This window comes from Lotus japonicus, chromosome 4 (assembly GCF_012489685.1).
Source record: "Lotus japonicus ecotype B-129 chromosome 4, LjGifu_v1.2".
NCBI classification, from domain to species: Eukaryota; Viridiplantae; Streptophyta; class Magnoliopsida; order Fabales; family Fabaceae; genus Lotus; species Lotus japonicus.
Genome location: NC_080044.1, coordinates 49257006 through 49273598, shown reverse-complemented (window position 1 = coordinate 49273598; position 16593 = coordinate 49257006). Strand labels below are relative to the sequence as shown.

Here is a 16593-nt window from a genome sequence, read left to right as displayed (position 1 = left end):
ATAAAGTACTTTTGAAATAATAATATTCTTAATTTAGTTAACTTTTATTGTTAATTATCACGTGTCACAACTAAGTGAAAACCAATCGGTTAACTGCATTATTTTATTTAAAATATAGGGCATCTTCAAAACAATAAAATAGGCTAATTAATAAAATTTAAATTAATTTTATTTATTTTAAAATATAGACTCATTCATGAAAATGTAAAGAAATTAAATTTAATAGAATGATCAATTTTAAATGTATTCTTTATTCAAATATAAATCTGATACATTTTTCCTTATCATATCCTGTTCTTATCATGTGCACCTCAAACACAGGATATAATAAGAGTCTATACTGCTCTTATCCTATCATGTTGATATCCTGTTCACATATCATATCCTATCCTCATATCCTATCCTGACCACCAAACGGGCCCATATTGTTATTTCTAATAAGAACCGGCATGACTAGATATCTCAAGGTTGTCCAAGTATAGTCATTATCTTGAAGTTATCCCTGATAATTTCACTAAGGGTAAATGCCTCAACCACAAGTTAGTCAAACCGAACACTATAATTAGAGATTTGAACATATTCTTAAATCTTCAACTAAAGGAGAAATATATAGGTGGGTATCACTCACCTCTTTTACTAGTTCCTAGACAGGGTAATCTAGCAAATGAAACAGCTACCAGTAGTTAGGCGCAGTTAGGTAATATACTAATATGAAAGAGGCAATCTATTTTATTTTTAACAAAAAAACCACCTTTGAAAGTATAAGTTGCTCAAACTAATAACTCCTTGATTAATCCCACATCAGAAATTTAATTGTGGGTCAACAGAGAACTTGGCTGCTATTGATTCTACACCATATCACTCTTCACTGGTATCCTTATTCACTGGGTTGTTCTTGCCCAGAGCTCTCTTTGTCCAGCGCTTTATGTCATAGGCCTTCTTCAAAGGCTTCTTCTCTCTGCTACCATGCCTCCTCTTAGTTATTGCAATAGCAAGATCATTTGGAAACAAAGTGTGCCAAACGAAAGCATGAAGCAGAGTCGACACAAACAAAACACACACCATCGTTGTTGACATAAATGCAAGCACAAGAGCAAGGCCTTGACTTATAACGCAAGGAACCTGCTCTGCATACTTGATGGTTGCCACAGACACGGTTGTCATAGGAAACGTGTAAGACCACCAAGCAACTGAAAACCTGTCCATAGTGAAAGACTTATTAGTAATTTGATTGATATTCAACTAAATTGTCAATGATTGCTTGTATTAAAATTTGAGAGGCCTAAGTGTACCTCAAAAGTTAGCTTAGAGGTGAAGATTGTCTCTTCATATATAAAAGCTATTTTGATCATATTTCTAGTCAATATGAGACTTCTCAACACACTCTCTCATGCCTATGATTGGACATCTGAGACATGTGATTTTGCAGTAATAAACATCAACGGGTGACCCAAATATGAGTGATATCCAATAAACATCTATGATATGCTCTCATACCATATTACAACATGAGTTATACCTCCAAAATTCTAATATGGTATGAGAACCTATCCTAGAACCGTTTGTGAGAGACTTCTCATTTATAGACCACCTTACAAATTTTCAGTCCTGCAAATTCCACACTCTAGATGTTGAAACTAGGGCAAGTGGAAGTGTGTTGGATGTCTCATATTGACTAGAGATATAATCAAAATAGTTATTATAAAAGATAGAACAACTCTCACATTTAAACTAGCTTCTGAGTTTAGAGTTAGGCTTCCCAAATCCCAATAGTAGAGAAAATATCAGTCCCCCAATTGGTAGACATCTGATATCTCGCAACACCCGCAACACTTACGTACATAGCTAGAGTCGGGAGTGCTGACAGAAATTTAGTGTTCAACAATCATTTTTGGGAAATTATTGTACCTGAAACCAGTGAAGAAATTGATCCGAACGACAAGCGAAGCATAGAGAAACAAGGCGATGAAGTAGCAAGTTCTGGACAAGCCATCAAATTCACCATAGATACTCCCCCAAGCAAGACATGCCGCTGAGGGTGCAGCAATGAACATGGAGTACACAGGGTGAAGCTCCTTGGGGAGTGACACATTTGTTGGCAACCTCTGATACAGAGTCACAAACACAACCAGGTAATGTGCAAAACCAACAGCCCAAAAGAACTTTGCAGGTTCCTTCCAACCCACTTTTGAAGCCAAGATTGCGCCGACAAAGTTTCCAGACACAGAAAGATGGTTAGAGGGATTTGCAACCTGACACAGACGCCTCTTGCCTCCAGAAAGCCACTGGCCATAGATTTTGAGTTCGAGAGCAAAGTAAGGTGCCATGAAAACGCACCAAATGGAAGGGTGAAGTTTTTCCGGGGCTAGTTTCGGAGGTGCGGCGATGGCCAAGAACATGCAGATAACCCATGGGGCGAAGAAGAAGTTGATACGAACTGGGTGAAAGTACTCTCTTCTCACTGCTTCAAAGTAGAATATGCATTTGAGAATGTAGGTGATGGAAACTGCGATTAGCACTGCTAAGGCTAAAAACCAGAGGAAGAAATTGATTGCTGGGGTGACATGGAGGAATTTTGTGGCGGGGCTTGTTGCCATGGCTCGCCACAGAACCGCTTGGCTGCTTAGACCAAGACAGATACCAAAGCATCCTATGGGAAACCGAAGGAGAAAAGGCCATGTTTCATCTTTGGGCAGAAGAATATCCTCGGATTCCTGTATCAAATGTGTACAATAATCAATATTGATCATATAAAAGTATTTAATGACATTCACTATTCACCTTTTAATATGCCATGCTTTTATGATCGTTTTTTTTAGATAAGCCATGATTTATATTTATTGATATGAAGTACAACGGGTACTTCAACTTAATACAAAGAAAAAGATAAACTAAGAACCCCAAAAAATAAAATTACAACATCAAAAATAGTAGCAAACACCCCGACATAAACCAGTTTAGGGTGTCTGCTGTGATGTTGATTTCCAATTCCAAACTTTCAGAGTAAGGAACATAGGAAGATCTTATGAAGGAACGGAAAAGGAAAATGTTGGGTAGACACTTAATAAGTGTAGACACTCATGATGCGAAAAAAAGAGAATATAAAGAAGAGATATAACGAAAAACTAGGTGTGTGTGTGAGTGTTTGTACTATAAAATATGTACATGTCATACGTGAATTAGAAATTGATAAGACAATATGTGTAGTTAGTTAGTATGTCATAAGTTGACTATTCTAAAAGTTTAAGCTACTATGAAAGATATGTGAATGATTTAATATTATGTTTTTGACATCTCTACACGCAAAAATCTTATATGGACAATGAACAAATGCATCTCAGTTGTGCTAAAATTCAACTTTTGATTAGAAATGGAGACCATATTATGAATTAAATTCAGATCTCTTTGTCATAGAAGTTTAGAAATGGAGAGCATGTAGACTAACTATCTCAAAAACTTAAATGGTTGGTGCATTGATGCTTAAGCAACTTGAAGTTAAGTTAAAAGCTATGTCTTACCTTGACTTCGTCTAACTCAGGTCCTCTAAGAGCAGCAAAGTACCTACCAGCTGGAACACTTGTATTAACAGACTCATCATCATCCACCCCAGAGCCATTGATCCTCTGGGAATCCAAATCTTTCTCTTTTCTTGGCAACAGAGAGTTCTGCTTGCTGAGAGTGGATTTCGTCTTGAAGATGCTGAAATCTCCTTTCTGTCCTTCCAAACCAATCCTATGTGCAGAACCCAAGCTTGTCCCACTTCTGGTCAGAGTCTTCCTCTCATCTCTGCCTTTCCTTTCTCTGTTCAGAACCGAAAATCCTGTCTCAAGTGAAACTTGCCTGTTCAAACTTCTATTACCTCTTTTCGTTTCTCGAAATTTGGTGGCTTTATTCAACTGCTCCTCCACTTCATTCTCCTCCTTTATTATCCTCTCTTCGTCTCCTTCAGGTAAGGTTTCATGTATGTCCACAAAATGAGTTTGGAAAGAGTTTAAAGTGGTGGGTTTCTTCTCCATTCTCTATTGAAAATGCTGAGCAGAATTCAACAAGCTCAATGGAAAATAGCAAGTGAAACTATTAATCTTGAGTTGATGTGTTTTTTATGTGAGGGATACCTCACGGGAAGTGAAGAGGTGGCTTCTTTTTTAGAAGATGAAATGGAAACCACTGCTTTAGAGAGAAAAGTGAGTGCAGGGGACGAACACCCCGTGAGTTAAAATATGAAGCTTTTGACTTTGGGGTTTGTGGCGTGTATGGCTATGGTTAAGTAGGAGCAACTTGAAATAAGTGGTTAATGCAAGTGAAATACAGCACGGGGATCAAACACTAAACTTATGGAAACGTTCGCGATGGAGCCGATGCTCCAATCTTAGAGTAAATATTTCTCCAAAAGTATATAAATATGGGATTGTCTAAAACCTAGGAAAAGAGAGGTTAAATAATCTAAAGTTTAGGTATCCCAATGATTTTAAAAAATTTCAATTCATGTTACATGGGCCCTCATAGATACCAACTCATTTCATTATAAACAAACTAATAATGAAAATGAGTTGAATTATATGATGACGCATGTCACATAAGTTGAATTTTTTTAAAGATACATATAATAATATTATTGGGACACATAAGCTTAGCTATTTAACTCATTTTTTGCCTTAGAACATCTCCAATGCATGGTTGCTAGTTGAGTTGCTTAAACACTATTCTGGTAGGCCTAAATTGTCACATAAGATTTAAACAACCCAAGTAGAATTCTCTTAAATCGTTGCTTATTTTACTTTTGGTTGGGTCTCACTATACCTCATATATTTATATTATTTTAAGGTTATGACACTATTCAAGTTAATGAATGAAAGAAAAAATATAAAATTTCTAGTCAAAAAGCTAGATGAAAGTGAATAAGCAACCGTTGCTTAAAAGACTGCCATGTCTTGTTGCTCCAATGGTGCTCCAAAATAAGCAACGTTGCTTAAGTGCTCCAACTGGATTAAGCAACCCCATTGGAGATGTCATTTAGACAACCCAAAAATAAACCTACCAATTTTAGACCACCTTTTTGCACAAAACCTGTGAAAATAATATTGAAATAATTTCCAATACTTATCTTGGAAAGATAAATTACACCAACCAAAGATTGATTTGGACCTCCCCTTTTCTATTCATATGTCTCACAGTTCTTACTACTTAAGCTATTATTTGGAGAAAGATTTAATCCTTATTAAAAGAAGGAGAATCATTTTCAAAATTAAAACAATCAACAAACCCACCCAAGAAAATTAAAAAATTCTGCGGTAGGATCGAGAGTCAAAGGTAAACTCACTAGACTTGAAGCAATGACAGACATGAATTTTTTAAGTATGATGCGCGCAACTTCAATGAGACTAGAAGCCCTCCAGAAGTTTTGAAAATCATGGATCATAAAGGAGATATAGCCATCAAATTGACTTAAATATGTTTAGGGTCCTTAAGAGCAATCAAATTGAGTCTCTAAAACAATTTTTTTTTTTTAAATGTTATTCATGTAAAATTGTTTTAATCAAATTAATTCATTTTTATCAATTTTGACTAGTCAACGGTACAAGTGACGAGCCTAGTTGGAAAAGGTGTCCACAAGAACCTTATTTTGAGAGAATAAGAGAAATACTAATTTAAGAGTAAACTACCATTTTCTCATAAGCGTATAGAGTATATCAAAGTATTTACCGGAGCAACACATGATGAAGTCAGGGAGTCAGGGACATCTCAACGGGCTATAAGTGAATGACTCAACTCGTCACAAGTCATTCATAAGAAAAGCCCAATTGCAATATCCTTCACGCGATTAAGTGCTAGGTGTGCTTTTTGTGTGTTATAAGGGTTTATATCGAGTTCATACTGTGTGTTCTCTTAGCAGCTTTGTGCCTTTGTTTTAAGCTAAGACTTGTTGTTAGTTGTGTGATCTTGAGATCTGTTTTTGCACTCTTGTTAGAGTTCAATCACTGTGGCAGTGATTGTGAGGGAGAAAGTGAGAGAGGCTCTCATACTTAGGGGATAACTAAGTAATAAGCCACGGATAGAGATATGTAGAAAGAGGCAATGAACTGGGGCAGTTTAGTTAAGACCTTTTGTGTACAATTTCTCTATAATAGTGGATTATCTTTCTCGGGTGAAAACCCTCCAGACGTAGGTGATATTGCACCGAACTGGGTTAACAATCTCTTGTGTTGATTTTGTTATGTCTGTCCTTTAACTTGCTTATTTGCACGCTGTTTGATGTGTAATGTTATACAAGATGTCTTGGATGGTAGAACATCTGTCCTACGATTGCCAGAATTTCATATATATTAACTTTTTTGAAATTTTAAATTATGTTATTTATATATCTATATTCTTTTTAATTTTTGAATCAAATTGGAACTCACATTAACAACAATCCGCAACTGAAATCCCAGATCTAGAAACCATCTCATCACCATAAGGAGTCGACGCCGAACCGAATTCGAAGCTATGTTGAAGAAGATCATGAACGCCTAGAGATTCTGAAAGAGAACATGAAAGGGGAAAGCATTGGAGGACAACCACAAGAATAGATCTGGTTTCAAAAAGATACCTACATGAAACCCACGATCTAAAAACCTCCTATTTGGAACCCACGCTGCCAGCTTCGCACTTCAGAACTGCTGCCGCATCCGATGCTCAATCCTTCAAGGTTATCCTCACAAACTGTGGCGCCAAAACCTCTCGGAGAGCATCTTGACAGCGAAATGTCGATCCAGAAGTAAGGACGTCGCACGGAGTGATGAAGAAGGAAAATAGGATTGTCAGACCTGGATCTGGTTGAGGGAATGAAAAGAACAACTCGTATCTCGAATAGGATCAGAGAAGAGATATGGAGGAGAAGGAGGGAAAGGAAGGGAGGGTGGGAGAAAAGGATAAGCTTGAGCGTGGGGGTTGTTGCCGCTCTGAGGGCGGCACGACGGATACCCATGGCTTGATTTTCAAGAGAAAGAAGGAGAATGAGAGAGGTTTTAGAGAGAGGGAGAAAGTTTTCAACCTATAAGAAAAATATTTTATAAATAATTTAGGCTTAATCCTCAAATTAGTCCCTGTCTTTGTTTCGCCGTCTGAACCAGGTCCCTGACCGGAAAAATTTGTGGCATCAATCCCTCTTGTTCAAAAATGTTTGGAGCCAGTCCTCGCCGGAGCTCGGAGCTCCGGCGAGGGATGAAGTGGCATGCTGACTGTGTAAATAAATGTGACGTGGCACTTAAAAAAATAAAAAAATAAAAAAATAATATAACTTAATATAATAAACACATAATTAACCCAATTAAACTTAATCTCATCCTAAGTCTAAACCTAAACCTAAACTAACTAAACATTCCTAATTCCCCAGCCAATTTCCCAATTCCCAAATCAATCCCCAATTTCCCAATTCATCAACCGTGAAGAACCCTAGTTCTTTCTTCTTCTTCCATTTCGAGCCCTGCAATCAATCCTCTTCCTCTCGCCGATTCTTCCTCTCTCCGATTCTTCCTCTCGCTGCTTCTTCCTTATGCTGTGCTGGTGTTGTTCGTTCGAGAAGGTCACCGTTTAGGACAAGGCTCTTTGTCTTCGATTACTAAGTAAGTAGCCACATTCTCTTCTTCGAATACGAACAAGCTTGTTCGACTGGCTGTTATCTTGGAGGCTTTGGGTTTCCTTTTGGTTTTGTGTGGTTCAGGGTTTATGGTTTGTTTGGGTGGGTTTTTTCGTTTAGGGTTGCTATTTAGGGATAAATGTTTATTTGGCTTCTCTGGAGTTGCAGGATGGTGTTTACACTGATTGTTCGTCATGGTGGTTTGTTTGGGACCGCCCCTTACCTGCATTACTTTGGTGGTGGTCGAACTGAGCTTCTTGATCAAGATGAAGACATATGGTCCTACTTTGACACTGTAGCCATTGTGAAAGGGATGGGATACAAGGAGTTTAAGTTATGGTGGGTCACTGCTGAGGATGCTGAACGACATGTCTTCAGGGATTACAAAACTGATGCTGATGCTCTTGAATTTGCTAAATATGCGAGCACACTTGGTCAAGGTTTGTTGTTTGTAGAAAATCTATCACAAGAGCAACCTAGTGTTGGCAATGTTCCCACTATTGCCATGCTTCCCTCTGTTCCCACTGTTTCAGCACAAAACAACAAGGTACCAGCACAAAATAACAAGGTTTCAGCACAAATGAATAAGGTCCTACCAACAAAGATGAAATGTGTGAGAAGGTCCAGTCGTATACAAGCTGTGGTGACTAGAGCAAAATATTTGGGCAAGCCTTCCTTAGTGGTTCTCTCTGACGATGATGAGATGGAAGTTGAGCTGCCTGTGAATGTCAACACTAGTCCTGACAACAATGTTCCTCAGGTAGATGTTGCTCCTGAGAACATAAGTCCTGAAAATGACAATGTTCCTGGTACAGAGCAGGTCCCTGAGGTAGATGTTGTTGTTGGTCCTGAGAACATAAGCCCTGACAACAATGTTCCTGAAGTTATTGATGGAGATGGGGAAAATTCTGACAGTGATGTTTCTGTGCAAAGAGAAAGGCTTCAGGATAGTGATGAAGAAAGAGACTTAGGGCATGAAGATGTATTGGACAACACATCTTTTGCTGAGGCAGAGGCTCTTTTGAATGAGCATATCAAACAGATGCTTAGTAGTAGAAGTGAAGAAGGTATGGGTCTAGCTTTTGGGGATGAATCAGATTCTGAAGGAGGTTATGAGAGTGAGGATCTAGAGAGTGTGCCAACTGATTCTGAGGTGGAAGATGTTCCTAGAAGAAGGTTCCCTAAGTTTGTTAAGGAAAAAATGGGCCAAGATTTCAAATTCAGCCTTGGAATGGACTTTTCATCACTACTACAGTTCAAAGATGCTCTACATGATCACTTTGTTACTAATGGCAGAGAATTCGAATACATGAAAAATGATAGCATAAGGTGTAGGGTAAAGTGCAGAAGTAAGGGGTGTCCATTTGTCATCTTATGCAGCAAGGTTGGCAATAAAGAGACTTTCAGAATCAAAACTCTAGTTGGAGAGCACAATTGTGCAAGAGTGTTTGATAATAAGTCAGCTACAGTGAGGTGGGTGAAGCTCAAGCTGTTGAATAAAGTGAGTACAATGAATAAAATCAGCACAAATGAAATAGTAGATGACTTCAGAATTAACCATGGCACTGGTATAACCAGATACAGAGCATGGAAGGGTAAGCAGCTGGCAATTCAAGAGGTTGAGGGAGCCATTGAAATGCAGTATACCCTTCTATGGAGATTTAGCAATGAATTGCGGAAGAGGGCTGCAGGAAACACATGTAAAATTAATTTTGAATCACCAAGAAGCACTTTGTTTCCTAGATTCAGCAGATTTTACATGTGCTTGGATGGTTGTAAGAGAGGGTTTCTAGCTGGGTGTAGGCCATTCATTGGCTTGGATGGATGCCATCTGAAGACTAAACATAGAGGAATCTTGTTGGCTGCAGTTGCTAGAGATGCCAATGAGCAGTACTTCCCACTAGCCTTTGGTGTGGTTGAGTCTGAAACAAAAGATAGTTGGATGTGGTTTATGGAGCTATTGATGGATGACATTGACCCTGAAAGATCAAGAAGATGGGTCTTTATCTCAGATCAACAAAAGGTAATTTTTTTTTTCTTTCTTTGTCATGCTTTTGTATAATTTGTCTAGATTTTTGTCATGCTTTTCTTGGTCACTGGTCTGCCTTAATGTAGAAATTGTCATGATTTTGCCAAATTTTATGTGATCATAGGGTTTGATGGAGGTTTTCAAAGAAGATATGCTACATGGTAGTGAACATAGACTATGTGTGAGACATCTCTATGCAAATATGAAAACTAAATTTGGAGGTGGTGTGCTTTTAAGAGATCTGATGATGGGTGCTGCCAAGGCTACATATGAAGCTGCCTGGAAAGAAAAGATGCTTCTGATAAAGGATGCCAATGAAAGTGCTTATCAGTGGTTGATGGAGAAGCCAACTTCAAGCTGGTGCAGACATGCATTTAGCCTTTACTCAAGATGTGATGTGGTCATGAACAACCTCTCTGAGGCTTTCAATGCAGCAATTATGTTGGCTAGGGACAAGCCTATTTTAACTATGATGGAGTGGATTAGGACCTATGTAATGGGAAGGTTTCCACAGATGATGGAGAAGCTGCACAAGCATCATGGACAGATCATGCCTAGGCCATTGAAGAGGATATTACATGAGGTTGATCACATTAAGAATTGGATCCCTAGGGTTGTTGGTGCTCAAAAGTATGAGGTTCGACATACTATCACTTTGGAGAGACATGTACTAAGCTTGAAGGATAAGAGCTGTACCTGCAGATTCTGGGAACTTAATGGCTTTCCTTGTAGACATGCTGCATCTGCACTTACTTTCAATGGCAATGATCCTAAACAATTTGTAGATGATTGCTACAAGAGGGAAGCCTACAATGCAACATATGAAAATTATGTGACTCCATTACCTGGCCCTAACCAGTGGATTGTCACCCCTCATGATCCTGTGTGCATTCTACCACCCATGTATAAGAGAAGTGCAGGGAGGCCAAAGAAATTGCGGAGGAGAGACCCATATGAAAATGATCCTAACCCAACTAAATTACAGAGGGGGGGTGCAACTTGGAAGTGTAGTAGGTGCAAGCAATATGGGCACAACAAGAGAGGATGTAAGAACCCTGTTCCAGAAGAGCAATCTGAAATTGTACCAGAAGTTGATGAAGCTGTACCAGGTGAAACACAAGCTACAACTGCACAAGATGATGGAGTACAACCTTCAACTGCACAAGATGATGGAGTTCAACCTACAACTGCTCAGAAGAAACCAAAGGTAATTAATTCAAACACTGCTTCAAAAAATATGAAACCTATAATGATGGATCTTGTTTATTTCTGCAGAACAAGGGATTTAAAAAATGCAGTAGATGCAAGCAGTATGGACATTATAAAACAAGATGCAAGAACATCCCAGAGTTAATTGTAATGCCTCAGCCCCGCTCTCTTCCTGGGATTGTTATAAGGGAGCCTGTCAATCCTAATGTCACTGCCTCACTCCCTCTTAATTCTGGAAAAATGGTATTATAATAATTCATTTTCTGGTAAAATTATGCAATGAGTAACTGGTAAAAATTATGCTAACAATTGAATTTAATTTCAGAAAGAAAAGGTAGTGGAAGATCCAAGATCTGTGGATGAAAATTGGCATAAGATCTATGCAGGGACTCATGGAGGAGCTACTACTTCATATGTCATGACTGGGAATCAGGGAGGAGCATCCACTTCTGGTTCTGTCCTTCAAGTTCAGATGGAGATTGAGACTTCCAGTACTGTTGAGAGGGTTGCAACTGAGATTCCAGAAGCCACAAGAGACCAAGTTATTGAAGATGGAGAAACTTTACCAACACAGTGCAGTGTTGTCCTTGACACAGCAATGGGGGAATCAACTTGACCTTGCATTGGATGAAGGGAAAGCTTTTTTAGTGTATGAAAAAAGCAAGGGAATCTTTCAAACTTTTTTAATGGTTCACATGGTTCTGAAGCAGTAGAATATGGACCACATGGCCACTATGGTCGACCCCTTACTTTTTTTGTATTATTTATGGGTGTATGTAGACCACTTACTTTGGCCACCAACTTGCTGAATTATAAGTGTTTTGATTATGTTTTAGGCTATGTTTTATCCTAGCCTTTCATCTTTGTTCAAACAATGACTAGTGGAGTAGTTTAACTCCTTATGTATTGCTGTTGATGGTTAACCTAATTCTAATTAGATGCCTCTTTTTGCTGTGTCATTTTAATCTTATTCAATGAGCCTATTCAATGTGTATAATGAATGAAGTTCAATGTGAACCAAAAGAAATAAATGACATCAATAGTAGCCCAACAACTATTCTTCTTTTCATTAACTTCAGGGAATCCTTGCAATAAGTACATGATAGATATACAAAATACTTCATTAGCCTACATACTTCCATACACAAGATACAGGCATACTCCATACTTCCTTAGCCTACATACTCCATACTACCATCCCTCAACTAAACTTTTCAACCCTTTCTAATACATAAACTCCACACTGCTACCATCATTGCAAGGACAGTGAACAAGCATGCAATCTTCTTCTGGAATCTCTCAACTTCAAGCTTCTTCTTGAGTTTGTTAATCTTTTTATTCAAATCAGGAAGAACATGCACAGAGGTGACAGGACCATTACCAATCTCAGAATTTAAACTCATTGCATCACTTTCAACTTGAGCATGCCTTCCCTGAGCTGCATTTCTTCCCATAAGTGGTTCATCAATCCAGAAAAAGAAACCACAAGAATCTGGAAACTGCAGCAGATATTGCAATTGGGTTACAAGATGAATACCATGAGATTAAAAAGCCTCAATTAAATACATTCATTCACTTACTTGCCATCTTCTGCACCTCAAAAATCTCCTATCTGGGTTTTCTCGAGTACCAGCTGTGTAGATGATGAGAGTGAGACCACATTGACACCTGGCCTTTCCACTTGCAGACATTGTCCTGGAACGGGAGGACGAAGCGGATGAAGAATTCATTCTTCAAGGCTCAAGACAACAGGAACGCACGCGATTCAGGGAGAAGAGAAGAGGAACTGGTGTGAAGAGGAAGTAGGAGAAGAGAAGAGGAACTGGTGTGAAGAGGAAGTAGGAGAAGAGAAGAGGAGAACGCGTGCGGATGGGTATGAACCCGATTCAGGAAATGGGGAATTGGGGAAATGGGTATGAACCCTAATTTCATTCACTTTCTGATGAATTGAGGAATTGGGAAATTGGGGGTGGCTGGGGAATTAGGAATGTTTAGTTAGTTTAGGTTTAGGTTTAGACTTAGGATGAGATTAAGTTTAATTGGGTTAATTATGTGTTTATTATATTAAGTTATATTATTTTTTTATTTTTTTATTTTTTTAAGTGCCACGTCACATTTATTTACACAGTCAGCATGCCACTTCATCCCTCGCCGGAGCTCCGAGCTCCGGCGAGGACTGGCTCCAAACATTTTTGAACAAGAGGGATTGATGCCACAAATTTTTCCGGTCAGGGACCTGGTTCAGACGGCGAAACAAAGACAGGGACTAATTTGAGGATTAAGCCAATAATTTAAGACGAAGAAAAAAAAATTGCATAGCTAAAATATATGAAACTGAAAAGACAATAAAATATAGAAAATAAAAAGGAGATAAAAAGAACTTACCTTTGAGGGGGAGCACTCCTAATGCCCTAATCACATCAATCTTAAAGGATTTTGACCTAGAATTGTGGTCACCATCCGGAAAAAAATTTGGACTAAAACACGGGTTATGTGCTTGGCACCAAACCCACATGATCCAATGTAATTTTTTGGATGCTATAGCTTGAGATAGTGCACCCTTTTATATAGGGAATGTGAGGCAGTACGACAGAAACTTATTCGATGTGATACTTCAAGTATGCTCATAATTTTCTTCTTTGAGAAATCAGGTTTTTGGCGCGTAGAAAGAGGAAGCTAAGACTATTTTGTGAGAATTAATTCGCATACCAAACTTATGCAGTGGAGAGAACACCCTAGCCGTTGAATTTCAAACTAAACTTCTGACAATTAATTATCGCAAAATAGTCTCAGCTTTCCCTTTCTTCACGTCATGAGAAAGATCTCACAAGGAAGTAAAGTCAGAAGACTTGATAAAGAAAATAAGAATGAATGCAACCCCATTAATTTTAAAACGAATAGAAAAAATACAACCATTATATCCATAGATTTAAAATTGACTTAATAGAATTAAGGAGTTTCCATCCACAATCATATCTGATAGCCAATCCGCAAGCATATGGATTGCTCGAAGTAATACAAAGATATCAAACCATAGGGATAGTTGTTTATGAAATTGTTCTAAGAGTTTAGTGTTTAGAATTGCAATAGGAAAAACAATTTAAGTTTTGAGTTTTTTTTGTGTGTGTGTAAAACACACTTGTGATCAAAAGCTAGAATTGTAATTAAAAAAAAAGAAGTACCCTGTGCAAAGTTTCGCTTAGTCCAATTATATGTCTTACAACCAAGTCTTTATATGACCTTTAGAACCCCTTCTATGATGCTATAGCCTCTACCTCTACTTGTTAATACCTTAGTCAAGTAAATCACTCAATTTCAGTTGTTAAGCCTAATGCCTTAGTACTCAGTCAATTCAATTGAAGAATGAAGTTTATATGTTCAGGCCAACACAATAAGTTTGTACCCTTATATCTAAGTGATGGAAAACAAATAAATCTAATCCCAGGTCCCTTAATTCTTACCAACTACCGTTGTGCAAGAAGAAAGTCAAACACTTGCATGCGCATTCAAGAGAATATTGAAACAGGGAAAAGATACATAGAAAGGAAACTCAATTCATATAAGAAACTCAGAAGTTCAAAACATAATCAAAGTTAAGGTTCACTTTAGACAAAGTACAAGAGAATTTAGCCAAACATGGCCATAGAAACATCTAAGAAGACAAGAAAAATAACCTTAGAATGCTCCAAGGGTATCTCCAAACCAAGGTGGGTCTTACAAGTCTCCAAGTCTGAATATCTAAGAAAGAAAAATGACAACCTATTTATAACTAAAGATTAGGGTTGCTACGGTCAGAATATGAGCGTTGCTGCGGTGATGGTCAGTACGTGAGCGCTGTTGCGGTGACTTGACGAGCCATCTTGGAGTATCAACGCTGCTGCGGTGATCTCCTGGGTGCTGCTGTGGTGGGCACCAGATGCCTTTTTCACTTCCAAACTCTCATAACCTCCAATCTTCTATCTCCAGTCATTACGACACTTCAAATCCATTGAAAACCTGCTGAAAAACTCTTGAAACCACTATAAACCTCATCAATAGCCATAACATATCATCAACTACTCATCAATACAAATGTAACAACAAATTCATTGATCACCAGCATTAATACTCCATCATTAAGGCTTGAAACTGACCATGACAATTACTCTAAACCAGAAAATAAAGAAAGTCCAAATAAATAAAATAAAACTAAAATAAAAGAGGGGAAAAAAACCTAACACTTAGAAAAATAATAAAACACGCAAAGCTACTCTAGAAAGACTAATAAACTTTACATGAGACTAACAAAAGGAAAATAAAATAAAAGAAGGACTCAAGAAAAAACACCACAATACCCAATGTCATCAATATCTATGGGAAAAATGTGTTGAATCATGTTAAATTTGTGAGATATTTATTTATTTATTTTTTGCTTCTTATGGATGTGCTTCCCAATTGTGGAGATTTTCTCTCATGGTTCCCAACAAGGGGTGTTAGATTTGAGGTTCAAATGAAGGGAGGAAAAGAAGTCGAGGTACTGATCAATGCAAGAAGACAATCTGAGTAGTGCGCCACACTTGACATTGAGATGTAAGTAAATAACACAAGAAAGGGAGGTTTGAATTGTGTTATTTTAAATCGCTTTCAAAAAGAATATTAGTTCTTGAAAATGTTGTGCAACACTTTTCGTAAACCGTTTAGTGCAGCGGAAATTTAAGCAGTATAAAGCAGACGATCAACACACAGAGATTTATACTGGTTCACCCTAAATGATTGGGCTACGTCTAGTACTTGACCACCACCTAGATTTTCACTAGCGAGTTTCAAGGACTTCTCCAATACAAGTATTCTCAAGGACTTCTCCCACAAGTATTCTCGCGAACTTCACCAAGTATTCTATAGGACTCCTCCTACAAGTATTGTACAAGACTTCTCCTACAATCCTTTCAAGATCGTTTAGCTCTACAAGGTTTCTCTTCTTATAAGAGTAAAGGTAGAGAATTTAAAGCACTGGAACTCTAAGTGTTTGGGTTCAGATTTGACTTTGGATCACTCAAGAGTTCTAGATCTAAGAGAGAAATAAATGAAGAGATTCGAATTTTTTAAGATACAAGGTTCTCTCTTTTACTTAGCAGATGTAGTGGCTTGAATTTGACAGTTAGGAATTTTTCTGTTTTGAGCTTTGAATGCTTTGAAGAATGTTGAATTGAATGCTTTGAGTTCTTGTGCTTACAACGTTAATTCTCTGTGTCTTCATTCTTCATGTTTGCCTTTAATACTCGCTTGCTAGTGTTGTAGCCGTTGAGAGACATGATCTAACCGTTGTTCTAGCCGTTGAGAGATGAAATCCATCCGTTGATTCAAAGGCTTCAGGTGGTAGCTTCATTGAATGCATGCTCAGATTCAAGTCTACCCTTTAGCCGGAAAGGTGATGTTAGTCAACTAGTAGGTGGCAATAGACTTATGATACTTTTCAAACATGAGACAATTGAGAAATATGATGTTGACAACTTGTCCTTTTCCCTTGTTGGTCAGCGTGCCTTTAGCAAAAGTAATATAGTCTTCACGTGATCTCTTTTGAATATAAGTCAATTGGTTGCAATCTGACTTTGTCTTTGGCGCCTAGAATATGTTTTCAATTTATCTGACTGATGAGTTGGCATTGGACGGTCATAAGAAATGTGCCTTGACTTGAATTTGTTTGCGTGCCCGAAAGTCTTGTGAATTCTGAAGCTTTTTCTTTTTGTAGTGATTGAAT

General features: G+C 38.0%; 3 protein-coding genes across 3 annotated transcripts; 1 reads left to right on the top strand and 2 right to left on the bottom strand.

Moving 5' to 3' along the window:
* Positions 1 to 289: 289 nt before the first annotated feature.
* Positions 290 to 4170, bottom strand: LOC130709868 (guard cell S-type anion channel SLAC1). The gene is made up of 3 exons (XM_057558999.1): positions 3519 to 4170; positions 1909 to 2714; positions 290 to 1198 (listed from the first exon to the last, which is right to left on the bottom strand). Exons 1-3 carry the CDS (start codon positions 4014 to 4016, stop codon positions 859 to 861), a joined length of 1644 nt encoding a protein of 547 aa, XP_057414982.1. The 5' UTR covers positions 4017 to 4170; the 3' UTR covers positions 290 to 858.
* Positions 4171 to 6826: 2656 nt separating this feature from the next.
* On the top strand, positions 6827 to 11541 carry LOC130715405 (uncharacterized). Its single transcript, XM_057565503.1, has 4 exons — positions 6827 to 9641; positions 9772 to 10854; positions 10923 to 11099; positions 11182 to 11541. Exons 1-4 carry the CDS (start codon positions 7758 to 7760, stop codon positions 11470 to 11472), a joined length of 3435 nt encoding a protein of 1144 aa, XP_057421486.1. The 5' UTR covers positions 6827 to 7757; the 3' UTR covers positions 11473 to 11541.
* Positions 11542 to 11718: 177 nt separating this feature from the next.
* On the bottom strand, positions 11719 to 12714 carry LOC130715406 (uncharacterized). Its single transcript, XM_057565504.1, has 2 exons — positions 12437 to 12714; positions 11719 to 12355 (listed from the first exon to the last, which is right to left on the bottom strand). The coding sequence occupies exons 1-2, from the start codon at positions 12584 to 12586 to the stop codon at positions 12071 to 12073; spliced, it is 435 nt and encodes a 144-aa protein (XP_057421487.1). The 5' UTR covers positions 12587 to 12714; the 3' UTR covers positions 11719 to 12070.
* Positions 12715 to 16593: the final 3879 nt, after the last annotated feature.